This window comes from Choristoneura fumiferana, chromosome 26 (assembly GCF_025370935.1).
Source record: "Choristoneura fumiferana chromosome 26, NRCan_CFum_1, whole genome shotgun sequence".
In the NCBI taxonomy this organism is placed as follows: Eukaryota; Metazoa; Arthropoda; class Insecta; order Lepidoptera; family Tortricidae; genus Choristoneura; species Choristoneura fumiferana.
In genome coordinates, this window is record NC_133497.1 from 5371750 (window position 1) to 5387705 (window position 15956).

Here is a 15956-nt window from a genome sequence, read left to right on the forward strand (position 1 = left end):
ACGGGCCCATAAACTATCTCTATGCCAAAAATCACGACGATCCGTCGCTCAGTTTCGACGTGAAAGACGCACAAACATACAAACACACACTTTCGCATTTATCATATTAGTAAATATGGATTGTTGCTGCAGTTTTGCCATTTTAGACTTAACACAAGACAAATTGTGACAATTCAATGTGTGTGTGTGTGATTGTCACAAATATTCTTACAATATTATAAACAATTTAAACCATGTTACCATACTGGTTTGACCTATAGGCTCTCAAGCAGAGGGCTGCGGGTTCGAACCCGGGCTTACACCTCTAACTTTTTCGAAATTTGTGTGTTTTTGTGTGTAATTTATGACATTTTGCAAATGATGATGGTGAAATATCCAATATTGTCTTTTAATTAAACCTTGTACCATATTTCAAGCGAAATAAAGTTATTTGTATTTGAAATTTACCACGAACGCGAAGAAATTAAATTGTGTGTGTGAAGTTCCCAATCCACATTTGGCCGGCGTGAGAACTACGGCCCAAGTCCACATGTTCCGAGAGGAGGTCTGTGCCCTAAACTGGGACGTAAGTAGGCTGAGATGACGATGAGGATAATAAAGATTTTTTTTTTCATCAGTACCTAAAACACCACAATCCAAGAAGAATCCGGAACCAGACTTCGTGTTTGATGGCGAAGAGAGGGTCATAGCGGAACTCAACGAGCTCAGCGTGGAAGACGCCAGCCCTAAGGCCGCCAGGCAGCCGGCGGCCAGGAAGCTGCCAGTGCCAGTCGCTGACAACTGGGAGCCAGGTGAGCAAGGAAAACATTTATTTTGTTACATTACAATAAATAAATTAATAATAAATATCACGGGACACTTGACACCAATGAGGGCTATCGCGTATGAATTCGCCACTAGAGGCGCTAGTGTAGAATGAATTTTTGGGTGAGCTACGCGGGTTTATTTATAATTAGAACAATTTTGTGAATATTTCGCAATATCTGAAATTAATTATGGCAAAAATGCGTTCCGGGGCAATGAATGCACCACTGACTATGCAACACTGTGGCATGCTCGATATTTTTATGGTACTGTTTTAAAGTGTATTAAATATGATTTTAATCTAAACTTTGTTTTCACGCCCGTAATAACAGACTTTGAAATCCATACTTAAAAACCTCACGCAACAGTGCGCCATCTAGTGAGACAAAAAACGATAGCCCTCATTGACCTGATATCGCTTCCCGCTTGCGGCGACATCGCTGCGCGCTCGCGCACGACATCGCTGCGCGCTCGCGGCGACATCGCTGCGCGCTCGCGGCGACATCGCTGCGCGCTCGCGGCGACATCGCTGCGCGCTCGCGGCGACATCGCTGCGCGCTCGCGGCGACATCGCTGCGCATCGCGGCGACACTCGCTGCGCGCTCGCGACGACTTGGTTACGCGCTCATGGCGACATCGTTGCTGACAACTAATGGTGAAGGCCCCGTCTCCTATCACTAATGATAGTTCATTCCTTGCAGCGGAGCGTGACCCCTCCCCCCGCGCCTCCAAACCGTGGTACCCGCCGACCGCCGAATGTCTCCGTCCGGGCGCGTGGAACAACAACGAGCTGCGGCTCGACGACCGCTTGCATCCAGGTGAGTCAGTCACAGCAGCGTTACCGGCCTGAGTAACCAGCGCCTTCCTCGTTACCACCCACTACTACTCTAGTGCCCAGTGACTAGACCATTAAAATATGCAGAGTGAGGCCGATTTATTCTATTCGATTCAGTATTAAATACTCGTGCTGCGTCATCGGTTGGTGTGAACGTGCCTTTACAGAGTGATGTTGTTAGTGTTGTGTGCTACCCTACATTTGACAGTGGCCATAAAAATTACTATGAAAATGCGGGTAGTTGTGTGCCGGTGTTAGTTTCGTCGGGCTGCGGTGGCGCGTAGTGCGCTTGTTGCGTCAGCTGCCGAGTCGCGTGGCTCCTAGGAAGAAGGGCTACGAAATAGTCCGAAACATGTCGAGCTCAACTCGATTTAAGACGTGAGTTATCCGTAATAGTGAGTCTCACGGTAGTTTCATGTTCAAAATATTCGATTCTTATAATTTAATATTTCCTTATTTATTATTTATTGAATATGTGTAAATCTCTCTCTCTCTCCTTCTCTCTCTGCCAAACAGACGCAACGTTGATCATAGAGTTCCCAATAACTGTCCAAAGTAAAGCGATGAAGCTGGGTTAAAATGTCGCATTGTTGTTTTAAATGTTAATGAAAACCGCCATGTAATTTTTGGGAAACCCCACGGGAATATTGTTCGCTACTCCTTCACGCTAAAACGGCTGAACCGTTAGATAAATGTATGTATGTAAAAAGTTGATTGTACATAAAACACAAAAATAATACAAAAAGAAAACTACAAAACAAAAGAGTACAAAGGCGAACTTATCCCTAAAAGGGATCTTTTCAAGCTAACCCGCAAATATCCTACTAATCCTACTATTAATAATTATAAATGTGAAAGTTTGTGAAGATGTTTGGATGTTTGTTACTCAATCACGCAGTAACAGCTGAACGGATTTACATGAAAGTTGGCGTACAGATAGACAAAGAACTGCATTGATAATAATAATAATAATAATAATAATAATTTATTTCCAAAAATCATACACATCAGCAACATACAAAGTAATATCTGGCAGACCCCAAACTAGGCAGAGCCTGTATCTTGGGGCCTTGGAGTGCACTATGCTATTTAAAAGATTATCATACATATCTGCAATACCTAGTAGACGCGAAGTGGAACTTAAAGTAAAATGAAGGTAAACACCAATACAATTTAACAAAACTAAAGCGTGTGTGTGTGTGTGTGTGTGTGTGTGTGTGTGTGTGTGTGTGTGTGTGTGTGTGTGTGTGCGTGTGTGTGTGTGTATGTGTGTGTGTGTGTGTGTGTGTGTGTGTGTGTGTGAGAGAGTGTGCGGTTAGTGAGGTTAGGGGCTGACACGAAGAAGGGCCTCCGTCTCAATATATGACAAAGACGCAAGCCACTTTCTCAAAAACGACATGAGTTTGCCCGTTGTGCAGCGTTGGATACTGTGCACCCTACATACAGCGTTATAAATGCGTAAGTGCATTGAGACATGAGATACTTGATATCTCGGTAATGCGTTCCCGTCGTTTGCAATCAATAGATGGCGTTATGCAAGCGAACGTTGTCCTTTCAAATTGTTACCATAACCTTTTTTCAGTCCAAACTCTAACAGCCTTATTCATAAAATGTTAGAGCCTCCTTGAAGGCTCCTTGAAGGCCCGATGCTAAAAAACATGATTCATAAACGTCTGTTAGCGCTAATCAGTCGATCAAGGCTCTGCTAAAGTCAGAAGACCGTAGACCCTCCTTTATCTCCCTGCTAAGTCACAAAATGGCCGCCAGATGTTTGAACAGCTGACTTTAACAAGAGCAAAAAACCATACCGAAGATAATTTTAGTGAAGGGAGGGTTACGCAAAGATTAAAAAAAAAACAGAAAAAAATATTACTGCTACTTTACTAACAATAAATATGAAAAAAAAAATAGGATGATTAACATAATTACGGCTTTTTGCACTTAGGTACAACATAAACATGCGGATCGGAAATGGCGGGAAAACAAACATCTCGCTTTTTTTCCTGCTAATTTGCTGTCACTACTGACAATTTTTTTTTAATTGTCGATGAGGCCATTTTTTGTCTTTGATTTGTCAAGATGGCCAACATAACGCGTCTAATCCTTCTATCAGCAGCTCAACAACTAGCAGACTGCTAGCAAGCGTTTATGAATCATACTTCTTGACAACCGTCTAAAAAGCTTAATCAGTCTGCTAAGTAACAGACCGATCGAACTTCAATTAAAGATTTTTTATGAATAAGGCTTTAAGACATTTATTTATTGCGTTGCCTTAGTAACAAAAATTGTGTATACCTAGTGCCATCCACGAAGACGCGGGATTTTGTCAAAATTAGACATTAATGACATTGTAATAAGAACCACGGCATGCGTCATCGTGAATGACTCTACCTATAAGTAAACGATTGTCGTTGTACATTTCAAAAAAAATCACGGGCATAATTTACTCGTACAACAAATTAGTTAAGACGACATTAAGCTATTTCTAATGCGGGCGAAGCCGCGGGTTAAGGCTAGTCTTATATGTAAGTTTTAAAACTGAAGCTTTACTGGTAATGATACAGCAAGGGATCAAATAAATGCCCTAAAATGCGCGCCATTAAGAGCGTTTATACCTGCTGAGCTGGCAACGTTGCATTTTTGTTAAGTTTTTCTCGATTGTTCCATAAAAATTGAATGAAAATTAATAATGTTTTTCTGATAGAACACTTCTTAATACCTCTATATAAATTAATGTGTCTACTCCAATAATTATTCGTGACAGACTTTTATATTCCTTAAAAACGAATTAATGTTTATGACCGGTTTCTAAAGAAAATAAAAGTCTATACCGAATAATTATTGGAGTAGACACATTAACTTATATATTAAGAAGTGTTCTATCAGACAACATTATTAATTTTCATTCAATTTTTATGGAATAATCGAGAAAAACTTAACAAAAATGCAACGTTGCCAGCTCAGCAGGTATAAACGCTCTTAACGTCTACATAATTGTCCAGGTCAATCACTGAACGTGGACTTCACCACGCCTCCCAAGCTGTACAGCGGCGACTTCCAAGTGCGCGACCACAAGCTGCACTCCGGCGTGTGGCTGTACAACAGTCGCGACGGCAACAGCAATGTTGACGACTTCGCGGCCAGCACGCTACACACCAGGTATGTTAAGGACCAATTAAAGGAATAGGAGCTCCGCGGCGGAGCTCCTATTCCGCGTGAGGCGTTTCGCACCTTGACGCAACTTTATAGGTTAGAGCTGTTTTAGTTTCGCCATGTCAGTCCGTCTGTCTGTCTATCCGCGGCTAAGCTCAAAGACCGTTAGTACTAGAAAGCTGTAATTTGGCATGAATATACATATCAGTCACGCCGACAGTGGTAAAAAAAAAAACTAAAAAAAATTGTTATGGTACATCCAATTGATGTAAAGTGGGGGTGATTTTTTCTCGACTAACCATTTTAAAAACCATTGCGGGGTTTGCCGCGACAATTTTTCGATTCAGTGGTTTGTATTTTCATTAAAATCGAGCGACGCCCTTAAAATATCCGCTCTACTAAATATTCAATCCACTCAAAAACATTTTTTTTTTACATAACTGATTTGACTGATGATTTCACCTGATGATCTAAAGTGCAAGTGCAGTAAAGGTGTATCTCACTGGTTCAGTAACAGCCTATTCACTAGAGCCTTGAAGAGCCCTAGGTTGTATTTACTCGGAAATACAGACGACGGGAGCGAATTCCATTCCTTAGCAGTTCGCATTATGAAAGATCACTAACTACATAAGCGTGAAGGTACAATTTTCACTCTAACGAAATGTGCACTCTATCGAGAGATCCGCTCTACTCTACTCTGTCACAAAGTCCATTCAATGAAAAAGTCCGCACTGCCAAATAGTCCTCTCTCTCCTTTTTTTTAAAGTCGGTTAAAATAAGCTAATATGAGACATCAAATAAAAGCACAGAAATATTACGATTCATTAATATATTTTAGAAATTATAATGATACATAGGTTTTATAAATACTCCTATTGACAACACTATGGGCCAACGCTAGCTGTTGAACAATAGTATGCGCTGACTGCGCGTCGCGTGCGTAGGATTGTACAGTACCTGGCCATAAAGACTGCACATCGGTCTTTGGAAAGAGACTGCTAATTTCGGCTTCGTAGAGCGTTATCACACATGTGACGTTTGTCAGTCGTTGTACAGGTGCATTTAGATGCATTTACGCATTTAGATGAAAATATATAATAAAGAGTTATTGAAACCCCCTAAAACTTTAAAATGTACGATGGCATCTTTAGGAAAAAAAGAGGGAACTATCCTTTTTCTAGTAGTTGCAACAGCTCTATAGATATCCGATGTTTACATGTCATTAATTTGACGTAATCTAATTTAGTCTATAAAGGTGCAGTATTTATTTGATATAAAACTTCACCTAATAAATACGATGATTGATGGACGGTCGGCAGTGTTCGGAAATCGTCATGAACAGCCAATAGGCATGTTGAGCTGTCACACAATACGGTATTTGACAATCCTGAATTTGACTTATATTATTACGAAATATAGATGACAGACAGTGTTAGCGAAGAGAAAACTTAAATCGGTTGAAAATTGGATTTATGTGATTTTTTGAAAATCTATATACCTGTCTCTTTCTCAAACGCTTTTCTCTATGCAGCATGTATGGCGCTACTAGCGTGTGACGTCACATGCCAGTATGTCTGTCTCTGTCTAATCTTGAATTTCAAACCTTTATAACTTTGTTATTTGTAAAGGTAGCTTTAAAAATTGTTTATCTATTTGATAACAGGCATTGTGTAGTTTTAATTTATAAAACATATACAAAATAGTCAAATAATTTTGCAACTTATGACGTTAACTCGTTTTAAAATTAATCTTAATCTGGTTTTCAGGGCTAAATAAAGCGTTTTTTTTACTGGAGTCGTGTCTTCGAATTATTTTTTTAATGGTGTCAACATCCCTATTGTCTTTTTCCGAAGACCGATGTACAATCTTTATCGCCGGGCACTGAAGCTGCACCCGCGCCAGTCCCTATACAGTACGATTACTTGGAGTTAACACTTGACAGATGGGCGTGCCTTAAGTCAATTTTCAACTTTGACGTCATACAAATAAAATAGTAAACGTGGGTAGCGGTATACTAAAAATGGCTTTATTTGTATGACGTCAAAGTTGAAAATTGTTGAACTCGAATTAATCAAACTGTACTACGAGGTGCAAAATTCGAACTTCATGTTTTGCCGTCCCGCTGCCGCTAATATTTAATACGAGAGAGAGGGACGGTACGATACGCACATCTATTTTCAAATGTCGTAGCCCTCCCACCAGCTAGCGTAGACTGAGTCGATTTAAATTTGACTAATGGTCTCGATGAGTTTTGCTGGCGTGAAACCTCTCAGCATCTTGTTCACCGCTTTTTCTATTACGTGTTTGGCCTTAGTGATCAACGTGCCTTTGTCGTTAGTCAACAATTTGGACAGTCTCCTGTTGAATCCACTGTTGACTATACCTGAGCTGCCGCTGAGATGTGCCTGGAAGGAAAACGTTTGTTTTATTAGTATCGAAAATACAAACTGAAATATAGATGGATAGAAAAACCAGAAAAATAAGATCAGCGCTGGGAATCGAATCCACCTGGCATTCCGCGCCACGTGCTGTACCACTACACCACTGGACAGTGATACAGACACGAATTTGACCTATGCACCACATATTTTAAATTTACAATTTGATTGCTTAATAACGACATCTCTTGTCCGGGTGAGCGGTTAGTTCCAATGGGGTGCTGAAAGTTTCTCGATGAGGGCTACAGCATAGATGTCGCTAGTGTCGCTGCTTAAGTGACCAAATAAGAAAACAAACAAGCTGAGATATGTGGTGCATAGGAGAAATACGGTATTTGACTATTTTGTATATGTTTTATAAATTAAAACTACACAATGCCTGTTATCGAATAGATAAACAATTATTATCTACATGCATATCATAACTTCCCTATTATATGTTCAGAAACGACTATCAAATGGCCTTTATTAAGAAACCTGGTATCTGCGGGTGCAACTTAATGTTCACATTAAAGTACAGTGCATCTTAATGTTTACATTAAAGTATCGGTAATACTTTTTTTTAACAATGCATATCTGTACATATTGTAGAAAACTTATGACATGCATGTAGATAATAATTATTATTCAAAGTCAGTCAAGTCAAGTCAAAGTCAAAGTCAAAATACAGGCCATATCTGAACATATTATAGAAAACTTATGATATGCATGTAGATAAAGTTATGTATGCGGCTATACATAATTAGGCATTATGCACCAGCCACATAAATAACTATTAAGCTACCTTAACAAATAACAAAGTTATAAAGGTTTGAAATTCAAGATTAGACAGAGAAAGACATACTGGCATGTGACGTCACACGCCAGTAGCGCCATACTTGTTGCATAGAGAAAAGCGTTTGAGAAAGAGACAGGTATATAGATTTTTCATAAAATCACTATAAATCCAATTTTCAACCGATTTAAGTTTTCTCTTCGCTAAACACTGTCTGTACATCTATATTTTCATAATAATATTAAGATATGGCAAATTCAGTAGTTGTCAAATACCGTATTCGTGTCTGTATCACTGTCCAGTGGTGGTGTAGTGGCATAGCACATGGCAGTTCGATTCCCAGCGCTGGTCTTATTTTTCTGGTTTTTCTATGCATCTATATTTCAGTTTGTATTTTCGATATGGGTTTTTAAACCGCCCGGCATCGACTTGAAATTTTGGTTCGGGCACGTAGTTTAGATGGCAATGCAACTACAGTTAACAAAAAAACGAACCCTCTTTCGGGCATTCGGGTAAAAAGTACAGTCAGCAAAAAAGGCTAGATAACTATATCTTATGTGCTATAATTACCTGCACTTGGCCGAGCGAATAGTCAATATCTAGTTTCTTGATGACGACGTTGGAACCTTTAGCAGCGAACTTCACGACAGCCTTGGCTCTCAAGTTGCGGACGTTGGCCCTTTGAATAAAATTATGCATTACAACGACACGCTGAAAAAGGTTTCATTTAAACAATGGCTGGAAGCCTAAGTCAAAGTCAAAATATCTTTATTCAATTTAGACTACAAGCACTTAAGAAAGTTTAAAAAAAATCGACCACCGGTTCGGAAAAACCTCTGTTGAGAAGAATCCGGCAAGAAACTCAACGAGGTATATTTATTTTTTTAACAGATTTACAATATTATTAAATGATATGTATACGTCATAAGTATTTAACACAACTTTATTTTTAACACAGTAGGTTCGCTATTTGAAGGGATCGCTAATGCGGATCGGAATTATTTCCAAATATCCCTGTCCATGATATAATCATTAACTTTATAATACGCCTTAGATGTCTTCTTGACAATAGATCTGAATTTTGTATCTGTTTCATTTGTAATATTTTTTGAAATTTTATTATTAAAACGTATGAAATTTCCCAGAAACGACTTTTTGGTTTTAGCCAGTCTGTAAGACGGAACTTTAAGCTTCCCCGTTTTTCTAGTAGCCTTTGGCTTATCGACGTTAGTGGGAAAATCACATATGTTCTTCCTTACATACATGATTATTTCAAAAACATAAAGCGACTGCAGGGTTAGGATACCTGTTTCCTTAAAAGTGGTCTATGCGCCATTTTGTAAAAGATTCGAAAACATAAGCGATGGGGAAAAAGCCTCTGATGCCGAACATATTATGTACTAGAGTTTACCCGCAGCTTCGCACGCGGAAACTATTCGATCTGGTAGTTACCCCGGGACTTTACAAAATTCCCCTGGGGATTCCCAAAAGTTATATCGTGCTCTTCATTGAGGTTGTGTTAAGAACGACTGTCCAAAATCTCATGGCTCTAAACCCAGCGCTCTAGGCCCTGGTTTCTCTGGCCACCGCCGGGTACCGGGTAGGCACCGTTAACTCGTGTGTTGCGACATCACAAAACAAACTTTTGTTTAGCTAGCTGTGTGTATGTTCAGGTCAAATCTTGCAGCTGAATTTTGACACATATCCAGTGGTAAGATTGACTTAAAATTTGACATAGTTATGTAAATCTGGTGAGAAAACAATAACCTAGCAGATACACCCTGGTGGGGATCGTCTCCGCAGGACGGAACTCCTCAATGGTTAGTAGCATCGACTTGAAATTTGGTACGGAAATGTAGTTTACATAACAATGCAAGTAAAGTCAACAAAAAGTACAATCAGCAAAAAAAGGTCGTTTTAAAAATTGTTGAGTACTTACTCGAATGCACCTCTGTCGTTGATTCTGAATATGGATACCTTCCCTTTTAAATGGTACCTGTCTGAATAAGAATAGGTATCTTAGCATTTTTGTTAAAATGTGACATAAAATAGTAAAAATTATATGAGTGAGAGAGAGAGAGAAAAACATTTATTTACACATATTCGATACACATAAAAATACATTAGATGGAGAAAAAAAAATAATAATAATAATAACATCGAATAGTATAAAGTGGACCCCACTCAGCATAATGTTACGGCAAGCCGCAACGCTGTTTTTCAGTGGGACCCATTTAAAAACTAAAACATATAAAAACATACAACACACTATGACGACACGAACGCCAGCGAAAGGAAGTTCGCAACCGGCAATAATGGCAACACTCGATCAGTTTAACCATTTTCGAAACAGTTAAACCTCAACAAGTCAAACCAGGGTTGTAGCGTAATATTTACATAGTTTCTTCGTATTTGTCAGATTTTTGACGTAAAATGCTTGAACATGGCAAGTATTTCTAATCTGTCTTTAATAACACATTTTTTCCCGATGTTCCCGCGGGATCGGGTTAGTAAAAATGTTGATATCATTTTTGGCAATTTAGTGAAATCTTGGAATTTTACTTCAACTGCTGGATTTGGGTCAATCAACTTGTTAGTCAGTCAATGGTTTCGCCGGAAGACCATTTCGGGCAACTAAAATAGTCTCACAAACTTACCCTTGCTATTTCTTTTATTTTTTATTGTTTTTTTGGGTCTCGAATAAATGTTTTTCATTTCATTTCAACAATCAACAATTCAGTCCCGTAACTCAAGAGACAGTGGTACATTTTGTTAGAAAAATGTTTGCAATGACTATTAGCTTGCTTAGAAGATGACAAGATGAGCCATGAAGGACTTGCCTTAAAACTATCACAACTCCTAACTATTACGTAGTGGATTGTACCCCATAAAATGAAACGATCCACTAAGGTCTTACGCTATGCCTACGCATATCCCACAGCAGTCATTTCTATGCCAGTGACACGTATACGTGTCACAGACGTAATACATTCCGGTGGCAGTGACACAACGTCTGTGACTTTAGTTTTTACTCCTATACCAGTGACACGCATGTCGTGTCAAAATAATTCGTACCTCCTAAAGGCTGGCATAGCGTAAGGGCTTAGCGGAACGTTGCCGGAGCCGAATGCAATCCATTAAGCTCTTACGCTAGGCAAAGCGCATATCCCACAGCCGTCACAAATACGTGTCACCGGCATAGGAGTAAGAAGTAAAAAGTCACAGACGTTGAGTCACTGGGGCCGAACGTGTTATACGAAATAAGTAACTCAGGATTCGTTACCATGGTAACAAGCTACACTAAAAAGTTGATTGACCTCATTTATAGGTAGAGTCATTCACGATGAGACGCGTGCCGTGGTTCTTATTACAATGTCGTTAATGTATAATTTTGACAAAATCAATGATTTTACGCGTGCGTAGCCGCAGATAAACACTAGGTAAGCTATATATAAAAAAATAAGACCAAACTAAAGCTGAAAAAAAAAGGAAAAGAAAAGATCCCTTTTCAGGATAAGTTCGCCTCTGTAATGTTTTTGTTTTGTTGTTTATTTTATATTCTTCTTGTGTTTTATGTACCATTAGCCAAATATGTGGTCTACCACCCTAAAGTTGATAATCGTTTGCATGTCACATCACAAAACAATAATGCCAATAGACGCGTCTGTCAACTTGAAAGTTCGACGTTAGCGACATTCATTTGATAGGAACTTGATTAAAAATTGATAGACCACTTATTTGGCTGATGGTACAATAGATTATTTACATACAATACATACTTACATTAATGTTCTAAAAATGCGTATCGTCGCTACTTTTAAAAAAGCGCATACCTCGAAATCGATAATTTTTCCGAGTGAACTTTATGAACATTGAAAATACAAACTGAAATATAGATGCACAGAAAAAACAGAAAAATAAGACCATCACTGGGAATCGAACCCAGGTCCTCGGTAATCCGTACCGCGTGCTATACCGCTACACCACTGATGGTCAACGGTACCGACACGAATTTCCCTATGCACCTCATATCTCAGCTTGTGTTTCTTACACAAGCTCTTAAGCTTAAATTCGTGTCGGTACCGTTGACCATCAGTGGTGTAGCGGTATAGCACGCGGTACGGATTACCGAGGACCTGGGTTCGATTCCCAGTGATGGTCTTATTTTTCTGTTTTTTCTGTGCATCTATATTTCAGTTTGTATTTTCAATTTCGGTTTTACGGGATGACCGTAAAAGTAAAAATTTGGAATTGAATTAAAAAATACAAAAAAGATTCCAAAAAAACAATCTTAATTTTATGAACATTATTTTAAGGGCCAATTTTCTTGATGTATTGATTTCAGATACGAGATACTTCAAAGTAGTGACGGTATATCTCTTAGGATTTTACAAACCTGCTCGCACTTCCAATGATGGTACGGTGAACACCATAGACACGGTCAAATCAGATTCTGATGCCGAAAACTCTTTCATTGTCAAATGTTCCAGACCCTTGACTGTTAACTCGCTGAGGTCCGTAGTGAAACTGTAAAAAAATATTCATTACTAGCTGCCCGTGACTCCGCGTAGAATTCGTTCGCTATCCCGCGGTACCGTAATCCTATCTCCTTCCCCGGGACTCAAACTATCTGTGTACCGAATTCCATCTAGATCAGTTCCGCGGTTTATTCTTCAGTTTATTTTTCGTCATGATGTCACATGACGTATGAAATCGTTTTTAGAGGTCATCTTTGCCACCGTCTCTCAAGTACTTTCAGCAATTTCTGAACTGACAGACTTATGTTGCCCCTCTCTACGGATAAAGGGCTAAATGATGTATTTTTCGTTCAGCACACTCTTTCCGCCGTGTGCCATGCATCTTATCGTGATGTCATGTTACGGAGGCAATTTGGGGCTGGGCTCACGGATATATTACGTTACCCGTGAACGCCCTGCGCGCCACAGTGGCGCGTATCTAAATACTAGTGATTAGTCAATTTTTGTTACTATTCGATTCCAACTCTTCTACGAGCCCTATGTCCCTAGTGAGGGATAACAGGATCACATCATCATCATCATCATCATCATTCGATTCCAAAAAAGTTGTTGGTCGCGCGACGGGTTAATAAAATCCTACAGTAAGGGGCTGTTTCACCACCCATTTATTAATTTTATTTGACGGATAAATGTGATGCCGTCTCCGTCTATTCGAACAAAACAAACAGAGACGGCATCACATTTATCCTTCAAATTTAACCAATGGATGGTGAAGCAGGGGTTAGAAGTTTAGCTAAAAGTTAACGCGATATTCATTCTGTTAGGCGGTACGAAGTTCACCGGGTCAACTAGTTCAGTTATAAATTAATCAGTCAAAGTTGTCAATCGGATAGATACTAACGCCAATTATTATTATACCATACGGTAAACATACGGCTATGACAATTATTGAATAGTTTTTTTCTGTAAGTAACTTTTATTATATAATTTGGTTATTAGTTTCTTGGGTAAAAATAAACTATTTAGTCCGCCATTTCGATTATTAGAAAATAATGAATACGTATTTTTTGAGTTTTGAGTGGGGGCCCTTGACGTTACGCAAGACTTTAAATGGCCATTAGACATTTAAAAAAAAATTGTTTAAAAAAACATTTTTAATACAAGTTTTTTGCAGGCTACTTTTTGTTGAATGTACGTGCATTGTCATCCAAACTAACTGACCGACCACTGGAAGTGGGTCAAATTCAACTTGCAAGATTTGACCCGCACATGCATACATAGTTACATACATACATCGCAAGTTAAATAAAAGCTTGTAAAAGCTTGTAAAATACGTGTGTATTTAACTGGCGAATTAATTAGTTTCTTTTTAAATACTGGCGTATTCCAAAACGTCAACTTACCCATCGTATTTGATTTGCATGGGATCCAGTTTGACGGTTTTCAGCGAAGGTAACGCGATAGGCAAAGAGCCGACGTCGCCCTTTTTGGACTTTTCCAGAATTTTAAGCAGACCTTCTTCCAGTTTGCTGCGTGCTAAAATACAAAAAAATACCATTAGTAAGATCAACCTTTTTTTTAAAACGTTGAAAACAAAAAGTATTAAGTAAATTATTTATGAGCGCTGCACACCAGAGGCGTGTGCGTGACGTGACACGCACACGCACCGTTGAAATGTATGAAACTGTATAGAAAGATGCCAGACCATATGCGTGGCTTGCGTACTGGCATCTCTATACAGTTTCTATATTATACAACCGATTGCAATTACAACCGATGTGCAGCGGCCTTTATTAAGTGGGTTGATCGATTTTTTTTTTGCATTTCGTTGTCATGTCACAATTTAAAAAAACCGGCCAAGAGCGTGTCGGACACGCCCAAAATAGGGTTCCGTAGCCATTACGAAAAAATTAAGTAATATGTTTCTAAGGATTTCGTATTTTATACGGAATCTTCCAAGTTTAGGTATATTTTATACGTTAGGCTGCTATTTACTCATAAACTACTAATAATTCTCAAGCAAACTTAGCCGTTACTTATAGTTTTGCTTAAAAGTTTGATATACTTTCAAGGAAAACTTACTACCATCCTGAATATTTTCAAATTTTTCCACCCACGGCTTTAGATTTTAGAGGGGGGGGGACGCTCGATTTTAATGAAAATTTGCACTTTAAAGTTGAATATTTCGCAAACACATCACTGAATCGAAAAATTGTCTTAGCAAACCCCTTTAAAAGACCTATCCAACGATACCCCACACTATAGGGTTGGATGAGAAAAAAAAAATCACCCCCACTTTACGTCTATGGGAGGTACCCTAAAAAATTTTTTTTTAATTTTTAATTGTACCATTTTGTCGGCATAGTTTACCTATATATCCGTGCAAAATTACAGCTTTCTAGCATTGATAGTCCCTGAGCAAAGCCGCGGACGGACAGACAGACAGACATGGCGAAACTATAAGGGTTCCGTTTTTGCCATTTTGGCTCCGGAACTCTAAAAACAAATAAATTACATTTTACTTACGTTTTCCACATTTGACAGCAACTGATACCACAACCAGCAGAAACACAATTCTCCAGTTGATACTCATTTTTAATAAAAAAAATATTATTTTTTAAAATAAATATCCCTCCAATCCCAGATCTCACAGTGAACTAACGAATTCGTATTTTTCAGTGAGTATTTATAATTATTAATGACTAATGAGACCACAAAAGTTACCGTAAAAATAATTTGTTCGGATGTTCTGGCTGGTTTTTAGTATGTGTCATATCACCAGGTTTATAAGCGAGCTCTTGCGGCCTGGGAAAGGCCTTGTTTTCAGCTTGTTTTTAGGGTTCTGCAGTCAAAAATTTTTAGCGGTTATAAGGTCTTACACACTGATAGGCACATTTCTTCTTTTAGGCAAGCTTTTATTTAGCTTGCCCTGTTTGTTTATTTGGGTCAAATCTTGGAAGCTAATTTTGACCCACTTCTTGTGGTCGGATTGACTTGAAAATTGAAATCTGCAGGTGGTAGGACCTTGTGCAAGGTCCGCCCGGATTGCTACCACCATCTTGCTCGCTAATCCTGCCGTGAAGCAGCAGTGCTTGTACTGTTGTGTTTCAGCGTGGAGAGTTAGACAGCCGGTGAAGTTACTGGCACTTGAGGTATCCCATCTTAGGCCTCTAGGTTGGCGACGCATCTGCAATACCCCTGGTGTTGCAGATGTTTACGGGCGGTGGTGATCTCTTACCATAAGGAGGCCCACTTGATCGTTTGCCATCCATTCGAATAAAAAAAAATGTGACAATAGAATGATCAATTTTAGAGAATTTGTTTGGTCCTCGCGTACTTTACAAAGAACAAATTATAACTAAGAATAAAAGCTGAATGTACTTTATAATGCACAAATTGTCCATTGAATAAAGAATTTTAAGAATTTTGAAATAATATCCAAAATAAGCCGTGGTGGCCTAGTGGTTTGACCT

At 38.9% G+C, this 15956-nt stretch overlaps 3 protein-coding genes across 3 annotated transcripts in view; 1 reads left to right on the plus strand and 2 right to left on the minus strand.

Moving 5' to 3' along the window:
• The window catches only part of LOC141443047 (uncharacterized), an 8611-nt gene extending 8470 nt beyond the window's left edge, over nucleotides 1–141 (minus strand). The window contains exon 1 of the mRNA XM_074108264.1: nucleotides 91–141. Coding sequence (XP_073964365.1) covers nucleotides 91–141 — 51 coding nt within the window. The remainder of the gene's footprint in view (nucleotides 1–90) is intronic.
• Nucleotides 1–15956, plus strand: part of LOC141442979 (charged multivesicular body protein 7) — a 60865-nt gene that overhangs the window by 25519 nt on the left and 19390 nt on the right. Inside the window, exons 9-11 of the mRNA XM_074108195.1 lie at nucleotides 641–791; nucleotides 1506–1622; nucleotides 4642–4798. Coding sequence (XP_073964296.1) covers nucleotides 641–791; nucleotides 1506–1622; nucleotides 4642–4798 — 425 coding nt within the window. The remainder of the gene's footprint in view (nucleotides 1–640; nucleotides 792–1505; nucleotides 1623–4641; nucleotides 4799–15956) is intronic.
• LOC141442987 (uncharacterized) lies at nucleotides 6860–15289 on the minus strand. Its single transcript, XM_074108203.1, has 6 exons — nucleotides 15010–15289; nucleotides 13887–14019; nucleotides 12402–12532; nucleotides 9945–10005; nucleotides 8576–8684; nucleotides 6860–7197 (listed from the first exon to the last, which is right to left on the minus strand). The coding sequence occupies exons 1-6, from the start codon at nucleotides 15074–15076 to the stop codon at nucleotides 7015–7017; spliced, it is 684 nt and encodes a 227-aa protein (XP_073964304.1). The 5' UTR covers nucleotides 15077–15289; the 3' UTR covers nucleotides 6860–7014.